The sequence below is a fragment of the Diabrotica virgifera genome, chromosome 8 (genome assembly GCF_917563875.1).
Source record: "Diabrotica virgifera virgifera chromosome 8, PGI_DIABVI_V3a".
Classification (NCBI taxonomy): Eukaryota; Metazoa; Arthropoda; class Insecta; order Coleoptera; family Chrysomelidae; genus Diabrotica; species Diabrotica virgifera.
The window spans coordinates 182,834,678-182,855,641 of record NC_065450.1 but is presented as its reverse complement, the minus strand read 5'-3'; the positions used below and the strand labels follow the sequence as shown (position 1 = coordinate 182,855,641).

The following is a 20,964-nucleotide window of genomic DNA, read 5'->3' as shown; positions in this document are numbered from 1 at the left end:
TCATTTATATAACAGGTGCATTACGTCATTCAGCTCTACACGGTCAAATGCCTTTTGGTATTTTTTTGTTGAAAAGTAAACAATTTCACATTCACGAGTTAGTGAAAAAACTCTATAGAACAAAAGTTACTTAGAATTAATTAATTCATCTATTTCCGGATTTATTTTAAACGTATGTTTTTTCACCCCCAAGTAATATCAAGCAGCTCCACAAGTCCAATATTGAAGTGGAAAGTAAGTAGAACTTACTTAGAAAGTAAGTAGAATCCACATTTTCAAGTAAATCCGTCGTTACGCTGAAAATTACACTCCAAAACGGTCATTTACTGGGCTATTTAATTGTAGTTCACTAATTATACCAAAACAAAAAAATAGTGGAAGGGATCTATTTTATTGGGGATGTTAATTTACTGTAGCTGTTCATTGAGTTTTGCCAAAGATTATTAAATTGGATTTTAAATACCATATTGTTTTAATTGGAATTATTATTCATTATTCAATAATTTTAATGCTTATGTCAATATCGGTCACAACTCGGTAAAGTATATCCTATACACTTTCCTGGTGCCCAAATATTTGCTTCCAGTAATTGTCTTTATTGTTTTGTCTTTTCGACTTTCTGCTTCCTTAATTTTGTTTGGTTTGCTTGTTCCATACTCCATTGTCTTTTACGGGAATGCAAAATAGTGGTCAGTCACATGCATAATTTTTCTTTGTGTTAAACCGAGCATATTAATCTCTCTTATTTGTTACAAATGTTGAAAATTTTAGCGTGATTATTCTCCTATAAGCACAAGCACATTCTAACCAGCTGTTTCATTTCGAAATTGTTAGATTTTATTTCTGCAAACAATAGTTCGTTTTAAACGCCTCGAATAAATGAGAAATTAAAGAATGCTCACAAATTAGTTTTCCTTGCATACGTTTTTCATTTTTAATAATACTAGCAGGATTGCGGTTGTTTACGCTCATTATATTAGTTGGTGAGTATACAGGACTCTCGGCAAACCACTGTTCGCTTTAGCGGAACACAACAGCGAGCAAAGAGAACCGCCGCCACACCACATCGACGAAATTCCAAATCATTAATTTAGTCCAGTGATACTAGATTCGTTCGATGCTTCACACAAGAAAGACTTTGCCAGAGTTGGAATGTGAATATGTTAAGGCGGAAATACATATCCGCGCCGCGAACTCCGCGCCGTGTGAGCGCCGCGCGTTCGTGGCGCGGTTAATGTTCGTTAAAATTTTTCATTTTGACGAACCTTCCGCGATCCAGAGGAAACTTACGAACATTTAGTAATTGTAGATAATTAGTATTAAATGTGGGTGCCTACATTGGATCCGTTTTTCTCCGATCAGATCAGATCCGATATCGGCCGACGTTGGGAGTAGCTTCTCCTATTCTCATCGAGAAGTGTTGGGTTTCATTCCGATTGGTTGTAAGTTGAGTTTCAAGTTGGTTGCAAGTTGGTTGCAAGTTGGTTGCAAGTTGGTTGCAAATTGGTTGCAAATTGATTGCAAATTGGTTGCAAATTGGTTGCAAGTTGGTTGCAAATTGGTTGCAAGTTGGTTGCAAATTGGTTGCAAGTTGGTTGCAAATTGGTTGTAAGGTGGTTGCAAGTTGGTTACAAGTTGGGGGTTGCAAGCTAACATGTTTAAATATATTCAATGTCATCATCTCATTTTCACTTTCCACGGTAAACATCAATAAGTTTGATATTTCCTTCCTAACACTCCATTACTAACAAATATTCAACTCAGGCGCCCCAAAACCAACAAACCACTCGCAAACCCGTCCAAATACGTATTGCGAACCATCAAAGCATTTGTTGAAAAGCCGACAGAAGTTAGATCGTGGTGCGCCGTGTGCGAGCCGTTTGTGTACCACTTGAAAACACGTACTAATCTAACAGATATGCTGCGCGCGAGAGGCTCGCACACCGAGCAGAGCGCATATGTATACCCGCCTTTACATTGTATGGATTCTAAAACTTTATAGTCGAGGAAATGAAACTGAAAAAATGGCAAAACCTCGCAATTTTTTCGTCCAGCATCAATTTGTACAAAAATTTGGGATTAGGCTCATTTCACCCTCTAGTTCATTTTCTATATTGAACCGTTGTACGCATTTGGTTTTTTAAGAGTGAAAACTACCCCTAAGTGTAAAAAATTATAAAATAACATTTTTTAAACCTTAATATTGTCAATATTTGGTTCTTATTATTTACATAATGATTGTTTTATGCTTTAAGATATACTACCATAATATTGCAACCCTTAAAACCAACCTTGTTGGAGCTATATATAAAATTTTTATTATAGCTATACATAAAAATTTAGGATTAGGATCATCTCACCCTGTACTTTATATTCTATATCATACTCAAGGGCGTTGATTATTTTTAGGGGTGTAAACTACCCCTTATTGTCCAAAATGATATAAAAACATTTTAAACTTTAATATGGGTAAAATTTGGTTTTGATTGGTTACATAATGATTGTTTTATGCTTTAGGATATACTATCATAATATTTCAACCCTTAAAAAGCACCCTTGATAGTACGGGATCCGAATAGGAGGTCAAAATGTACCCATCTGCTTGCCGGATGAAACATTTTTTTTATTAAATTTCATACATAGACAAACACGACCAGCATGGGTTGCCTATCAAAATCGTGTCATAGCTATCCTTAAGGGGGGAGGCGGGTATGTTTTGAAATCAACATTTTAAGCACATTTTTGTGAATTTTTTTGAAAGTATGAGAGAATAATTTTATTTTTAAATTAAATAAGCATATTAAGTATAATTCAAAGAATATTCAAAAAAATCCAAGAAAAATATTGAAAAATAAGCCAAAGGTGGCAAATTTTTAAAGAAACCTTAAAAAAATGAATTTTGCGGTGGACATCAGAATTTATCATTTGATCATGGTAGACAAAAAATTCAAAAAGATTTTGTTAGCTTATAAGTTTCTCGAGATAACGCTGTCAAGTTTCTTTTAGTTTTAATGATATTTGGCTTTATAGAAGTCTGTCTTAAAGAAGACTGTCAGAAGTTAAAACAATGAAATCTTCTACAGAAAATGGGTGAAAATCAACATATTTATTATTGTTAGACAAAATACAAGCATAACAAAAAATATCTCGACAGTATTACCTCAAGGAATGTCTAAAGAAAATATCGCTGTCCTGATGGAACGTTGACATAACTGCAAATTTATAGAAAATGAGTTTATGTGGTCACTGGATCCAAACTTGGTTACCAACTTCGGCAGATCACTGTCAGACGTGTTGTTCAGATTTTAGCCACCAGGGAGCAGATGCGTCATAGTTGAAAAATCAGCCGACCCACGAAATCTTGTACTTAGAGGTCGAGGAAGACAAGCAAGAATGAAAACTGTCAGATCTGTTCACAAATATAAGGGGAAGTGTAATGTTCTGGATCCGTAAAAAACTTCTTTAATTTTCATCCAATCAACTTTACTGCTCTCAGGTATGTTGATAACCTGTAGTTAGGCTGTGGAGAGGTGCAACAGGGGAAACTTTAATTTTCTTGCATGATAATGGACCTCTACATACCATTAGAGTGGCTAGAGACATCATTGAAGCAGAAGGTATCCCTTGTTTGGAGTGGCCTGCTTGCTCACCCGAGCTTAACCCTATAAAGTATTTGTGAGATATCCTTAAAAGAAAAATTAGAGCTCGTCGAGATAATCCACAAAACACCGCACGGCTAGTACAGGCTGCTCTTGAAGGATAAAGCAACCTACCACAACAAAATGTTGATAATTTGATTAGGAGCGTGCTCACGCAAACTAAAGTTTACATAAGGACTAGAGGTGATAACACTGACTACCAAAAAAAAAAACAAAACAAAAATAAATAAAAACAATTTAAACACTATTCGTTTTACATTGAAATATTTTTTATGCTATTGTCTTTAAAACGACTAGTTTCAATTTGTTTGTTAAGTACACGTACTTTATTGTTTTATTTAATTGTTATGTATTTGTTATTAAATTGCTTTAAAATAAATATTCTTTGACTGCGAGTGTTCGTTTTTTTAAATTCATACGAAATAATAAGAAATATCAGATGATTCCATATAAGGTTGGTTGTGTGTATATTATCCAATATGCTCCAATTTCGCAACCCCTTTGCTAATAGAATAATAGTTTTCAAAAGCGTTATACTTACTCTCACATCCGGCGACCACTTGCGAACTGTGCACCACAGCGTCTTCCACAATATGCGGCGACTCCCCGTTAAGATCCAAGCCAGCGATGCATCCCTCGAAACCGTGGGTCGACTTGATCACCTCCTGAGGCAGCAGCGGGTATAAATCCTTGTAGACGCCGCCCAAATAAAGAATGCCGTCGAGTTCTAGATTGCCAGTGCCGAGATTTGCAGCTATGACGACGTCGTCGTCTACCATCAGGGTGTGCTGTTTGACGGAAGGACGCCGAATGCCGACGGTGTGCCAGCGGTTGTCGTTTAGGTGCGTACGGTGGTTGTCACGTAAAGTTACAGTGCCGTCACCTGAAACATAAAGTTTGTAAATTAACGTTCAAGTAACGTAAAATTTTTAACTGCCTTATATTATTTCCTAAACTGAAACTTTTTCTAAACAAAATTTCTGACTATTTTTTCGGTCCCACTATAGTCTGCGGTCTACCGTTAAGTTTCTGCTCTATCTTGCGGTCCACCGATAGATATGGTCTACTTGTGGGGCTAAACAATACCATAAACTTTTCTCAGAAGTGTTTGCATACAATAATGAAAGGCAACAAACCATTGTAGGCAAAATATTTATTGCTATAAGTAATAAAACATTTCTTTACTATTATATAAATACATAAACACCATAATTTTTCCCAGAACGATTTCCCAAATAACAACTCCAATTTTCAAAAAAAATGGCCTGGTAGATTTACAAAAATTAGTTAAGTCTTACTATCAACAACAAAATACCTGGAATGAGAATTTTGCTGAAATACTTCTACCAGTGGCGGCTCGTGATTTTTAAAATAGGGAAGGGTATACCTAACTGTAAAATATCTAGACAAATTTGCACTAGCAAAAAAAATCCGCCAAAAAATCTAATTTAAGGTCCCATTTTTTTGACCGTTTTTTATTTACATTTTATAATATCATAATTCACAATTTCATAATATCATATCATTTTAAAAATTGTTAGTCTAATTGTAAAAGTGTATTACCAAAGTTTGTGTCGTTTATTTGTTAAGAATTCTATCTCTGTAAGTAGATATGCATATCAAAATAAATACAGATTTGAAGTTTTGCAGTCCATTCAGGTTGAAAATTCACATTTTTGAAGATACTCAACTGAATTTTTTTAATTCTAAAAGCGGCCTACTGCGAATGCAAAAACACGGTAAATTACCGATATTTTGCTTTGCATTACAGATATCGGAAAAAGTTATTTGAACAAGTTGTTCCAAATATCATTCTAATCCCTCATACCAAATTTCATCACAAAATTCACACTTTTAGTTTTTTCATTATTTGTAGTCAGGATCCTAAAATCGCAGAGGAGGCTGCTGGCCGATTAGCCGCCCTTGCCCAATCTCCGGGCAGCGTATGCGTTAAGCGATAATGCAGCTCTAAGAAGACCGGGTCTCCTTAAACTGCCATGCTTAAACGCTGCAGGGCTGCGCGGAGCATTAGCAAGTGAGATTTTCCGGCCAACAGCTTCCTCTGCGATTTTAGGATCCTGACTACAAATAATGAAAAAACTAAAAGTGCGAATTTTGTGATGAAATTTGGTATGTGGGGTTAGAATATTATTTGGAATAACTTGTTCAAATAACTTTTTCCGATATCTCTAACGCGAAGCCAAATATCAAAGTAAACAAAACAGTGTAGCACGTGTAAAAAATTTATGGGGTGGCTAAGCCTCCCTTGCCTCCTCTGACCAGCCGCCACTGACTTCTACAGAAGCGTAATTTTATTAAAGGATTGTGCTGGGGCGTTTCTTCGACAACAAGGACTTCTTGACGAAGCAGATGATGATCAACCTTGCCATCTTTGTGGAAGTGCCATGTAGCACAAATAAACCGAAGTAGAGAACCGATTCCAGTTTTGCGGTGTCCTCAAAAAAGCTGCCAAATAACATGGGTTCGTCAGGGTAATGAATTTTTATATTACATCGATCTCAACAACAGTATTAATTCGAAGCTCTCCCTAATCGATTTTTTTGAGGGTAGTATCTTTCTCTTCGTGGAAGATAATTACATTTAACACGACAGTTCATCTAACGGGCAAGTCAGCGGATATAGTAACCTGATACAACTTGTGTCGAGAAGTATGTACAGCCTTCGTATCGAGAAGTGACACGATGATAGGAACAAACAGGAGGCCCATTCAAATTGATGAAGCAAGATTTGCTGTTTGCTGAAAATATAACCGAGGACGCATGTTGAAAGGAGATGGTGCTGCAGAATCAGAGGACAGCGATGATAAAGTGGAAAACCAACAGAATCACGGAGCACGGATCGACGGCCCTTGGGTATTCGGGATGAAAAATGGTGCAGACGGTAGCTATTTTTTCGTCGTGAAGAGAGGCATCCATTCTGATAAATGGCCTGCTTCTGCAAACCTAAATCGACTACAATTTTAACATCGGAGGGTGAACAACCAAAGGCACTACGTAGATGCTTTATCAGGAGCACACACACACACAGGTGATCGAGTGGTTGTGGTTAGATGCAATGATCCGCATCATGAAGGACCACGTCAACATTTACAGTCTCATTTGGACGACGACTGCTGGAGGATTCTACGGAAAGATGACAAAGACCTGTTTCTCGCATTTCTAAGGGACGTTAAACAGGTATATAGACAGAGTATTTTCTTAGTTCTTGGTTAGGGTGCCTGCATGACATTTTAAAGCGAGAATCATTCACTGGCTTCTCTTTTAAATTTAAGGTGCATGGACTTTTTCTTTAATAATAATTAAGCTGTATCGTTTTGAAAATAATTAGATTACATCTAATTCACCCCTCATGTTAAAAAGAGTTCCCTTTCATTTTACATTTATTTTTCTCCAAATGTTTATTACTTGTGAATAAATATTTTTTTCTACTAGAGTTTTATTTCATTCCATTATATTGCGCAAATTTTTCAGGAATTTTCAGATTGCGATCGACAAACCGAGCGCTCACTTAACCCGGCACCTGCCACGTGGCTTTGCAAGGAGCCAACTGCCACGTGGGGATCTCACAGCACCCCTTAACAATTTTCTGTGATCCACTTGTTTAAAAAACAAAATAATGTGTTGAGTAACACAAGAATATAAATAAACATGTTTTATTACCTTATTAGCCACTAATATGTTATAAAAGTTGAAAAATAAAATGAAAAAGGTGTTATAAGCAAATTAGCAAGTACCAAACCATAATAAATGAAGTCAAGTAAAATATCTAAAAAAATTAGGATATAGTGAGTATAGAGTCTATATTAATAATTTAAATCAGTTATTTCAATACAAAATGTAAATTTGACCTATTTATATCTAAAATTCAAAAAAAAATTAAAACATAAAGTGCCAGATGATGACACCCCAATTCGACTTTAGAGCTATAAGTTCAGAATGACACTAAATAACCACTTTAAACACTAACACATATATACTATATAATATTATAGAAAGCTACTATGACGCACAGCTCGCTTACCAAACTTGAAATACCAAATATTTGATAAAAATATGTTATGGGGTGCTGGTAGATCCCCACGTGGCAGGTGCCGGGTTAAATACAGCCACATGCAATCTCGTGGTAGACCGCATACTATAGTGGGACCTTTTTTTCTTCCAGGGATCAACTTCTTTTAGTCATATTTCCTCTAACAAAGATATATATCAGAGGTAAACACAGTATAAAACACATAAAGAGTACTTACCCACGTTAACAATGTAGTTGATATGACCTTCAACCAATTCCACAGCTACGAAGTCTTCTTTCTTTCCCCCATTGAATAAAATCAGTCCGTTTGATTCTCTAGTTTTAAACATAAAGTCGATATGTATGCTGGAGTAGGCCCTGAGCATTGGTAGACCGATGAAGGTGTGTTTCGACCGAAACGTTACTGGCCTGTGCAAATTATCTGTGGCGTGCTTTACGAACTTTGCTGCAATCTGTAAAAATATAAATAAGGTTTTTAAATAAGAACAAACAACGATATTAAAAAAATAGTAACTATAATATGCACCACATTGAGTATGAACAGCTACGATTAATCTTGAAAGAAAAGACATTAGGTCAGGATCCCGAGTATGAAAAAAAAGTTGATTAATAGCAAGCTGAAAATTTGTTAATAGCTTAAGGGTGTCTAGTCGGACAAACTTTGATATATGGGAACACTGGAACAGGGGAAGTTTTAATTGTGGAACAGGTTAAAAATTTGGAACGGTCAGAACACGAAAACGGCACATGTATTTTGTCCGGCAGAACAGACTTAAACTCTCCGAACAGAGATTAAACTTCCATGCAAAAATCAGGCTGCTATTTATCACCAAATGGGCGTTTTAATGAGTGGAACATGTAGAATATGTCAAATGACAGGAATTATGACAGGTGATAAATGTCAGTCTGATTTTTGCATGAGAGTTTAATCTCTGTTCGGAGAGTTTAAGTCTATTCTGTCGGACAAAATAAATGTGCCGTTTTCGCGGTCTGACCGTTCCAAATTTTTAACCTGTTCCACAATTAAAACTGCCCCTGTTCCAGTGTTCCCATATATCAAAGTTTATCCGACTAGACACTCTTAAGCTATTAACAAACTTTCAGCTTGCTATTAATCAACTTTTTTTTCATAGGCGGGATCCAGACCTACATGTGGAAGACGAAGTGAACCAGTTAAATTTTGTTTCCTTAATATTGCCATTTCTTTAACTTTCTTGTGCAGATTAAGTGGATCGTATCTCTTTTGAAGATCGTCTTTTCAAATAATTTTCAAAGTATTTTTCTTTTGCCTGTTTTATCATCGTCCTGATCTAGTAGTTTGTAACGATATTCCTTCAGCCTGGCGTTCTGCAGATCAACAGCAGAGAACCGTACGCGCTTCGATACCAGCGCAACCCCATTAATTTCCACTTCTACTCCGGGGCATCCAGGGATAGTAGCCGAGAGTGTATTTCAGAAGAGAAAAGAGGAAGAACAATCAGTCTTGCGGCGTTAAGTTCTAGACTCCCTGGCTAACCAGTGTAGTGAACAGATAGGAAAATCTGGGTGGTGGAACTCTGTAGTGAAGAGATGCTCCGCTTGTAATTTAACAGGATTTGTGTAACCGTGTTATGAAGGTGCTACTCTGGCATACAAATATATAAAATAATACTGAGATCCTGGAATGAGGAACAAATCCCGGAAGAGTGGTGTATTAAAATCGTTTGCCCGTTACACAAAAACGGTGATCAATTGGAATGTAGAAACTATAGGGGAATAACCCTCCTTAATACAGCCTACAAAATATTTTCGAGTATCTTCTATAGTCGCCTAAGTGCACATTCAGAGGAGCTTCTTGGAGAATATCAAAGTGGTTTTAGGCCTGGTCGATCAAAAACAGATCAGATCTTTGTGCTACTAGTCCTGTCGCCAGGGGGGGTACAACGGCCTCGTTAATTCAGATGGACTTACTCAAGTTTTTTTTATGTATTTTGACCCGTAGAACACGAATTTTTTGGGTAACAGTTGATCCGGATGTCGATAAGATTGTTATAGACCAAGAACTTGAGGAATCAAATAACAGCGATTTTTGGCAAAACAAAACAATATTTTGTATTTTTTGGGCCATTTTAAGTAAAAAATATTTCTACAAGTTTTTTCGTAGGATGCACAGTTTTCGAGATAAACGCGGTTGAACTTTAAAAAAATCGAAAAATTGCAATTTTTGAACCCGAATAACTTTTGATTAAAAAATAAAATAGCAAGTCTGCTTACCGCATTTGAAAGTTTAAGTCAAACTATATCGGTTTTGATTATTTGCATTGGTAAAAATTTATTTTTTTATTGTTTAACAAAGCTATAAACACGTAGGGTTTCCCGTGCTTTTACATGCGTTTTAACGCATGTAACGTAGAAATAGTCTTGATTGCACTAGTACCTATTCTACCTACTCGTTCGATTTTAAATGAGAAATCATAGAAACATCACTCACGCACTAGTTGTTTGTAGCTTTGTTTAACAATAACACAATAAATTTTTAGCAATGCAAATAATCAAAACCGACATAATTTGACTTGAACTTTCAAAGGCGCTAAGCAGAATTGCTGTTTTACTTTTTAATCAAAAGTTATTCGGGTTTAAAAATTGCAGTTTTTCGATTTTTTGAAAGTTCAACCGCGTTTATCTCGAAAACTGTGCATCCTACTAAAAAACTTGTAGAAATATTTTTTGCTTAAAATGACCCAAAAAATACAAAATATTGTTTTGTTTTGCCAAAAATCGCTGTTATTTGATTCCTCAAGTTCTTGGTCTATAACAATCTTATCGACATCCGGATCAACTGTTACCCAAAAAATTCGTGTTCTACGGGTCAAAATACATAAAAAAACTTGGGTAAGTCCATCTGAATTAACGAGGCCGTTGTACCCCCCCTGGCGACAGGACTATACGGTAAATACTGGAAAAAACCAATGAATTCAATATCGGCGCATACCATCTTTTCGTAGATTTTAAATCGGCCTATGATAGTGTTCTAAGAAATAAATTGTATGAATCCATGGATGAATTCCACATCCCCAGATAAACTGATAAGATTGGTTAAGGCTACAATGCGTAAAGTTGTTTTCAAAGTCGAAATACAGGGCGAAAAATCACAGGCGTTTGAAACGCATGTTAGGTTGCGACAGAGAGATGCGCTGGCGTGTCTCCTCTTCAACATAGCTCTGGAAAAATCGGTCAGAGATGCCCGAATATACAACAGAGGAAATATTTTTTATAAATCATCCCAAATTTTGGCATATGCAGATGACGTGGACCTAGTTGCCCGCACAAGACGCAAGCTAGAAGAAATGTATACCACCTTCTCAAATGTCTCAAAAAATATGGGCCTGCAAGTAAACGAGGAGAAAACTAAGATGATGGCATCAACACCCAACAATAGAGCCAGAAACCTCGGTCACCAATTCACGGTTGATAACTCTACCTTTAAAGTGGTGGACAAATTCACATACTTAGGCTCCCTGATCACCAAGGAGAACGTCTTGACGGAGGAAATCAAGAGAAGGATAATCCTAGCAAACAAATGCTATTTTGGACTGAGTAGACATATGAGAAGCAGAAACTTAAGCCAAAAAAACAAAAATAACTATATACAAAACCCTTATACAACCAGTGTTGCCATATGGATCAGAGGCATGGACCATTTCGAAGGCAGATGAAAACCTTCTGCTTCTATTTGAACGAAGCATCCTGAGAGGAATATTCGGTGGCATCTGTAAAAATGGTGTCTGGAGGAGGAGGTACAACTACGAGGTATACCATAGATATAAACAAGAATTTGGTGGTAAAGACGTAGTATCTCTTATAAGAATAGGAAGACTAAGATGGGCAGGAAATCTAGCAAGATCACAGCAGAACAATCACAGTAGGCCAAAACTCAGATGGAAGGATGGTGTGGATGAGGATGGGAGAAAAATAGGCGCAGCAAACTGACAACGGTTGGCAATGGATAGGACTGACTGGCGTAATAGACTTGGAAAGGTCGAGGCTCTTTCACAGATGATGTGTAATCGTGTAGTGAACGGTTACCGCCATGTCCGATTCTGAGTTGTATGGGTGTCTTTATGGTTATTAATTTTTTTGAGGGAGTATTTGTACTTACACTGGAGTGAAGTGTAATGAGGTGTGAGTCTGTCCGTATGTGCTTCTTGTATTACATTAATTACATTTTCTTTTGATATTAATACATATAATTTTCTTTTGCAGACGTCCGCCAAGGGAGCTTTCTCTCGAATGGAGCGAAGATATAATGTTACTTTATTTTATTATTTTAAGTTTAAACTGTATATTTATAAATATCCTCAATATGTATTTATTTTATTTTAACCTGTGTTTTACTGAGTCTCTTCTCCTAAAAGAGCTACCCGTCACAAATATTGTTATCTTGGCCCTTACATTGTGTGCCCGTTGTTTCATGACGTTGAGTATCTTGTCATTCTTCCATTAGGTTTTCGCCTTGCGGAATCTTGCGGATTTTTTTAATTTTTTTTACACGGTTCGAGAAGATAATGTTTTTAGTCGATCCCAGTGCTGGACAATAGGGCTTTTCATTCACAGTCATTTGTTTCGAGCTTCTGTCAATTGTCGTGAAATCCGTGTCTATTAATATTATACACATATTAACAATATAATTCTCAACTTATATTGGAATCAGAAAGCTAACATGAAAATAGAAAATGAGATATCGAAAGCAATAGAAACACGTAGAGGAGTAAGACAGGGATGCATTTTGTCACCACTGCTATTTAATGTATACAGTGAAACCATCTGTCAGGAAGCCCTTTTGCAAGCAAATGAAGGAATCGTAATCAATGGAGAGGTTGTAAATAATATTCGATACGCGGACGACACTGTACTAGTTGCAAGAACAGTAGAAGAATTACAACGATTACTTACAAACATAAATATTGCTTGAAACAATTATGGCATAAACATTAATATCAAAAAAACCAAGTATATGGTCTTCAGTAAAATCATGACACAACCAGCACATATTAGTATAAACGGCATTCAAATTGAAAAAGTATCAAGTTACAAATACTTGGGAACTTTAATAAACGAAACTGGAGACTAAAACAATGAAATAAAAAGACGTATCGAAATTGCCAGGACCACCTTCATAAAGATGAGGAAATTCTTCTGCAACAGAGATATAAGCATCCCTCTACGATTAAGAATGCTAAGAGGCTACGTATTTAACACGCTATTATATGGTGTAGAGGCCTGGACTCTCAAACAGAACAACATAAAAAATATTGAAAGTTTCGAGATGTGGTGCTACCGTCGAATGCTGAAGATAAGTTGGGTTGAAAGAATCACAAATCTTGAAGTAATACGAAGGATAGGAAGAGACCCAGAAATTTTGTTAACGATAAAACGAAGAAAACTTGAGTATTTGGGTCATCTGATGAGAGGTCATAAATACGCATTACTTCAAAATATAATGCAAGGAAAAATAGAAGGAAAACGGAATGGAAGCTTGGACATTGAAAAGGCAACATATAAGAAAAATAGTAGCGTTCGAAGTGTGGTGTTACAGAAGAATGTTGAAAATTCAATGGGTTCAAAGGATTACCAATGTTGAAGTGCTACGACGTTTAAATAAGGAGTTAGAAATTATGAACAGTATAAAAACAAGAAAACTAGAATATTTGGGTCACATTACCAGAGGAGAGAAATATTAGCTGCTGAGAGTTATTATGCAAGGAAGGATCCAAGGAAAAAGAAGCATAGGAAGAAGACGCATCTCCTGGCTGAGGAACCTTAGAGAATGGTTTAACTTTAGTTCATTACAACTGTTCAGAGCAGCAGCCAACAAAGTGACCATAGCCATTATGATATCCAACCTCCGCTAGGAGATGGAACTTTAAGAAGAAGAAGAAGGAATCCAGGCCGTGGAAGAATGTCATGGTTACGGAATTTGAAAGAGTGGTTTGGCTGCACCACTAATGAACTTTTTAGGTCAGCTGTAAACAAAGTCAGGGTAGCCTTGATAATTTCCAATCTCCGATAGGAGTGGCACAAGAAGAAGAAAAATACAACATATGACAGAAGCTCGAAACAAATTACAATCGATGAAAAGCCCTATATCATTCGTCTATGTTCAGTTTGCTACAGTTCATATGCAGTTTGTATTGGAAGCATTCTTTTACGTTGGGTTCTTTAAGCTTGCTTGTAGGAATTCTTTGATATCTTTGTATCTTTAAATTATCATAATGTAGTCTACTCGTATCTAGTTTCTACCTACTTTCTCCAATTTATCTCAGTGCTATTGTCTTTTATAAAGTCGTTTATTTGGTACCTTGAATAATGTGTTTGTAATAATAAAGTTCTACTCTTGGCAAAATTGTGATCGACGGTCTCTTTTCTCGTTGTGCTTCTCATGCACTCTCCAGACCATAGCTTCTTCCACTTTGCCCTTCCCAATCTTTGCATTGAGATCACCTAGGGTTATTGTGATTTCTCTAATTTTTGCTATTCTCAGCGCCTCTTCGCTATCTCGATAAAATAATAATCCCACTTCGTCTTTCTAATCATTCGCCGTAGAAGTATACACTTATACCAATTTCCCTTTGGCGTAAGATGTCACTAACTTTAATAATTTTAAAGCCCTTCACTGCTCTAGTAGATATTTTATTAACTATTGCTGCTAAGCCGTCTCTATGTCGGTTCTCTCAAAGTGAAGATGATTTACAACGTATGTTGCACCAATTCAACATAATCGCCAGAAAATTTAACATGTTAATTTCCCCACAAAAGACAAAATGCATGGTTATAACAGCAGATACAATAAGATGTAAATTGGAGCTTGAAGGTCAGATAATAGAACAAGTGATGGAGTTTAAATACCTAGGCATCACACTATCTAGCTACGGAAGGCTCGAAACAGAAGTGGAAGATCAAGTGAATATATCAAACAGAGCCGCAGGTTGCCTGAATGACACAATATGGAGAAATAAAAATAATGGAAAAGAAATGAAAGGCAGAATTTACAAAACTGCCATCAGACCAATAATGACATACGCGGCAGAAACACGACCCGACACAGAGAGGACAAAAAGATTGCTCGAAACAGCGGAGATAAAAACCCTTCGAAAAATCGATAGTAAGACTCTATGGGACAGAGCTAGAAGTACAGATACACGACGGAGGTGCAAGGTGTATAACATTAATAACTGGGTAAGAAACAGAAGAATAGAATAGAATGACAACATAAGCCGAATGACAACAAATAGGATAGTCAGGACAGCGAGAGACGGTTCCCCAATAGGAAGACGATCAGTGGGAAGGCCACGAAAACGATGGAACGACAACTTACTAGAGGCACATTGAAAAAACAGACAGAGTCATGTCTATACAAAAGAAGAAGAAGAAGAAGAAGAAGAAGAAGAATATTGTGCCTATTATCAGGCTGAAACATGCACTGAATATTCCAGGCTCCAAATCTAATGTTCTACAGTCTTATGCTCTCGTTTCCATTCTTTTGACAAGGAATTTGCTAGAACTACCTGACAGTTATTGTTTTTTATTCCTCTGTCATATCTTGGCTGTCGAAGACCATGGTTTCTAACGCCGTTGATTTCTGACACCATGATGATTTTGTTAACACCAAGGGATTTTCCCTTGCCTTCTACATTGTTATGCGGTTGCCAATATTTGGGTTCATCCACCTTTGGAACCGATTTCTCAATCCCAGGACAAAAGGGCGTGCCTCCTGTGTTAGAGTAGTCTTACAGAATTTATGTGTCATTGTTACGTTAGGGTAGAATTATACAATTTATCTGTCATTGTCATTTAACTTACTAATGAAATAAAAACCTCACATGTAGGTAGGTGGTATATAATTTATTAAAAATTTTTTTCTAAAAATGATCCAAGATGGATAAAATCACAAACGTTTTCGGACCAATCAGTCCATCATCAGGTGGTAGAAACTTCAGATCCAAAGTAGTTGGAACTAGCTACATATTTAGGTCAAAAGACCTTAATGTAATAATAATTATGCCATTTAGGCTACAAAAATGTCGACAATAAGTCGATGTCACAAGAAATTAAATTGCAACGGTATTACAAAGTGGTCTTCATCTTGGCCTCAAACTGACAGACTTATTATGGTATACAGCCAATGAGAGGAATCTTTTCCTTTATATTTTATTGTCATTTAAATTTTGCTATCATAAAAAATCAAGGAGTTTTATGATCTTCTAAACTGTACATTCTTGGATATTTCGTTTTTTTTTATACACAGGTACCAAGTTAACAAGACATCTATAAAAATTGAGAAAACGGGTTGCTTAGGATTAAAAGAGAGGAGTACTTACAACTGAAAAATATCCAGTTTTAGAGAAAAATAAATTTCAGAGAATTTTTGGAGAACATAAAAAAGAATTAAAACATTTTTTGGTTGCCAAACACCGATAAAAGCGGTGTTTTTAATAGGAAAAAGCATAATAAGAACAAAACTCCTTTAAATATTTATAAAAATGGTAACAAATTAAAACTGTATTTATACGTACCTTGATATTTGGAAAACCAGCTATCGATTGCTCTGTACTTAATGCTTTAGCAAGTTCGATATAGGGTATGTTGTTAAAATAAAACTGTTGGATATCCCCGATAAAGTTTGGAACTGTTGTCGACATGCTAATTTCCTCTTCAAGATGATATAGTCCTCCCAAATGGACAGTTCTCCATTGCAGAGATATAAACTTCCCCTGAATTTCAGCTGCAACAATAATAAACAGATTAATACAAATATAAATAACACCATTTATTAATTTTTTTTATACAGTATGACATAAGAGTTAAAACTTTTACCCTTTTATTTATTAATTTAGTAGTCATTTAAAATTATATAAAACGTTTTACCATAATTCAGTAATTGTTGAAGAATAGTTTAAACAAGCGTCAGGAGAGTGAGGATGATAAAGTTTATAAATACTGATGTTATGAGTTTATTTATTAACTTTATTTTAATTAAAAACACTTTCATTATAAGGCAGCTGATGGAAAAATACAGGCATAAAAAAACCAACGCTCATTTGGTATTCATTGATCTTGAAAAAGCATACGATAGAGTTTCTCGAGAGATTCTGTGGTGGGCACTCAATAAGAAAGAAGTCCCTGGTGAATATGTTAAATTTGTGAGAGATATGTATGAGGGAGTAATGACTAGTGTTAAGACAGGTGTGGGAGAGACTGATAAGTTTCATATAAATGTAAGATTTCATCAAGGCTCGGTGCTTAGTCCTTATTTATTCTCATTAGTTTTGGACCAGATAAAAGCGAAACTACAGGATAACATTCTATGGTGCCTAATGTATGCTGATGATGTAATGTTAATAGGAAATAGTGAAAGAGACTTAGAACAAAAACTGGAACAATGGATACAAGCTCTGGAGGCAAAAGGTTTAAAACTTAGTAGGACAAAAACAGAGTATCTGGAATGTCCATTAAAAGATGGAGATACTACAAATAAAATTCTATCTTTGGATGGTGAAATGATTGTGAAAAGCAATAGTTTTAAGTACCTAGGATCGGTATTACAGAGTAATGGAGAAATAGATGAAGATCCATGCAGTAAAATTAGGGATGTGAAAATTCTATAATACAACCATAAGACCGGCTATGATGTACGGAACTGAATGTTGGGCAGTGAAAAAGAAAGAGGAACAACGAATGCATGTGGCGGAAATAAGAATGCTTAAAAGACTGAGTGGAGTGACAAAAAAGGATAAAATTAGAAATGAGTATATTAAGGGAAATCTAGGTGTGGCACCAATTAATTCCAAAATGAGAGAGCATAGGTTAAGATAGGTCGAGACGTTAATCACCCAATACGAAGAATAGCTAAAGTGCAGATTCCTGAAAGGAGTAGGAGAGGAAGACCAAAGAAGACCTGGGGGGAGACGATAAGGCAGGACATGTTGGTAAAGTGGATTAATATTGACATGACCTAACACAGAATTGTGTGGAGAAATGCAATTAGGCAAGCCGACCCCGCATAGAGATAAGGCAAAGAGAATGATTATGGTAATTTTAATTGAAAACACTTTATTTATAAGTCTTTATTTTTAACTTATTTACACATTAAGGCAATATACTAAAAATATTTAATTTATATCTAATTATTATGTACAACTTATTTTACATTTTAGTCCTGTCGCCAGTGGGGGTACAACGGCCTCCTTAATTCAGATGGACTTACCCAAGTTTTTAAACAAAGCTATAAACACATAGTGATTGAGTGATATTTTCAATGCATTTCTCATTTGAAATCGAACGAGTAGGCGTGCATACAGACAATTTCTACGTAGATTTCGTACATTAAAACGCATGCATTGGGCACAGGAAACATTATGTGTTTATGGCTTTGTTTAACAAATAAAAACTTAATTTTTAGCAATGCAAATAATTAACACCAATAGATTTTACTTGAACTTTCAAATGCAGTAAGCAGAATTGCTAGTTTATTTTTAAATCAAAAGTTATTCGGGTTCAAAAATTGCACTTTCTCGATTTTTTGAAAGTTCAACTACGTTTATCTCCAAAACTATGCATCCTACGAAAAAACTTGTAAGATCATTTTTTGCTGAGACACCCAAAAAATACAAAAAAATGTTTTGTTTTGCGAAAAATCGCTGTTATGTAATTCCTCAAGTTCTTTGTTTATAACAATCTTATCGACATCCGGATCAACTGTTACCCAAAAAATTCGTGTTCTACGGGTCAAAATACATAACAGAAACTTGGGTAAGTTCATCTGAATTAAGGAGGCCGTTGTACCCCCTGGCGACAGGACTATTTATAGAGCGCTACTTTTTTAGAGCATCTTATGCAATTTACTATTTTATGTGGGAATAAGCCACAATTTTAGTTTCAATCAAGTTTATTTGACGTTTCAAATAAACACTAGAAATATCCCTAAAATATTTCAAACGCTTGATGTTGATTTTGAGAGTAAATCAATGTTTAACATGTCGGGGTAGTACATGTGGTTTTTTTCTGTTTTTCCTTGTTATTTACTATGGGATCACTAACAGGAGAATTTCACTGTAATCATCGCATGTGATTTTTCTGATGATGATTTTTCTGATATTCTCTGATTTTCTTCTGATTTTTGAAAATTCTTAAGTTAAAGTTGATTTTATGTAATCGAATGAACTACCTTCCAATAAAGTCATCACAGGAATGCAGCTCATAAATATTGACATTATTAGTTTTTGGTCATCTACTTTAAAACATTTGTCTGAATTGTCAATATGAGTGAGTCAGATAAAATTAAATTATTAGAACACTGTTTTACCAAGCAATATAAACAAAATTTGTTTAATTTATGAACGTTTTCTTATTTTGATAACGATTCCCGAAGTATAAGTAGAAACGTCAAATAAACTTGATTTAAAACTCAAATTGTGGATTATACCCAAATAAAATAGTTAACCTTATTTTGAATTGCTCACGCCGGTAAAAGGACAACAATGAAAACACTATTTTTCACATTGACCCGCATGTATAATTATTTCATTCAGCTTCTATTTTCCTTCAGACATCGGCTTTAAGTTGTCTTTTAAAATGGTGCTTTTGTTAAAGATCCCAAAATAAAGATTTTCTACGGTAAGCATCAATAAGTTTGAAAATATTGCCTTCCGACCACTCCATTACTAACAAATATTTCACTCAGGCGTGTTAAATCCAACAAAACTTTCGTGTGCGCGCCGTTTGTGCGCCACTTGAACACACGCACTAATCTAACGAACATTCTGCGCGCGAGCGGCGCCCATATGTATACACAATACATCAAGCAGGTCCTCATAATCTGCTTTATAACAACTGTGTTAGTTGTACAATTTCGCATAATATTTTAAAATAAGCTTTTTTGAAAAAGATTGCCGGTGTGGAAATGGAAACGTCAAACATTAGTTAAAAATGTAATTTTCATTTAGAACTATCAATTCTGACTTAAGGTGATAGGCGCAAAGTTTCGGCTCCAATGCTATTTAAATGGGATTTATTTTTTTTCGCATCCTGAGAAAACTAATATAGTGCAGTCACTGAATGTTTTCACCTTCGATTTCGTTGAACCTCCATCGATTTTCATAAAAATTGGTGAGTAGTTAGAGGATACCTTCAGGAATAAAGGTGACATAATACCAACTTGCGCTTTTACCCTGGGGGTGGATGCCACCCCTTCTAGTGGTTGAAAATTATTTTATTAAAAATAATACTATAAATCGATAGACGGGCAAATTCTAAGCAAAATTTGTTATATAAAGTTTTTAATATAAATCAATACATTTTGAGTTATTGAAGATCAAAGATTTAATTTTTTCGTAAACAAATGCATCTTTTAAAGCTGTTTTTCACGTATAACTCAAAAACTATATGCTTTTACAAAAAAGTTATAATTACCAAACCTGAAGATAATAAAAAATTGAATACAGTCCTTTTTTAAAGAACTAAACTAATGTTAATTCAAAGTGAGTTATGGGTAATTGAATCTATACTTTTTTCGACGAGTACTCAAATCTAAGTATTCAAGCTTAAATAACGGGAAAACGATGCACTTTATAAAATATACCTGCAAAACACTTGTCAAAGTACTTTGGAGTACCTATCAAATGAGCTCCAGGAGAAGTTAATAGCAACAAAATTAAGCAAGTTATGATGAAAATAAAAGAACCCTTTCGATTTTTTTAGGAAAAAGTGAAAAATGAAACATACGTCATTTCCACAAAAATTAAAATTATGGTAGTCCTTACAATAATTTCTTTATATTAGCATAAGTAAGGATTTCAACAATTTTGACCGGTTTAGAATGCATATTAGTGAAAAAAAGATATAATTTAAAATAATCAGAATTTTTAAAATTATTGTAATAAAATTAAAATAATCGATACACGTGCAAAATGATATATAGCCAAATTTTTGTATCAAATATTTTACCTTTCTCACTATTTCTGTAGGGTAAAAAATAACCGAGATATAAACGTTTAAAGTTTAAATTTTGCTGCGAGAACCATATAATCGGGACCATTCAACCTTTTATTTTTAAAAAAGTAAGAGGTTTAAAAGATTAAGTTCTATGTGGTTTATTAGCCCTCAGAATTATCTTTCAAATGGTTTTTAGGTGAACCTGATATCGTAAAAATTAACAGAGTTATTAAAAAAAAAACAATAACATTTTTTGGAAAACTTTTTAAAAGATCAATTTTGAAAA

The 20,964-nt window shown here is 35.2% G+C and overlaps 1 protein-coding gene across 1 annotated transcript in view; it reads right to left on the bottom strand.

The window, feature by feature from the left end:
* The window catches only part of LOC126890321 (neurexin-1-like), a 758,564-nt gene that overhangs the window by 114,719 nt on the left and 622,881 nt on the right, over positions 1-20,964 (bottom strand). The window contains exons 14-16 of the mRNA XM_050659185.1: positions 16,262-16,470; positions 7,927-8,161; positions 4,201-4,542 (exon numbers count right to left, since the gene is read on the bottom strand). Coding sequence (XP_050515142.1) covers positions 4,201-4,542; positions 7,927-8,161; positions 16,262-16,470 — 786 coding nt within the window. The remainder of the gene's footprint in view (positions 1-4,200; positions 4,543-7,926; positions 8,162-16,261; positions 16,471-20,964) is intronic.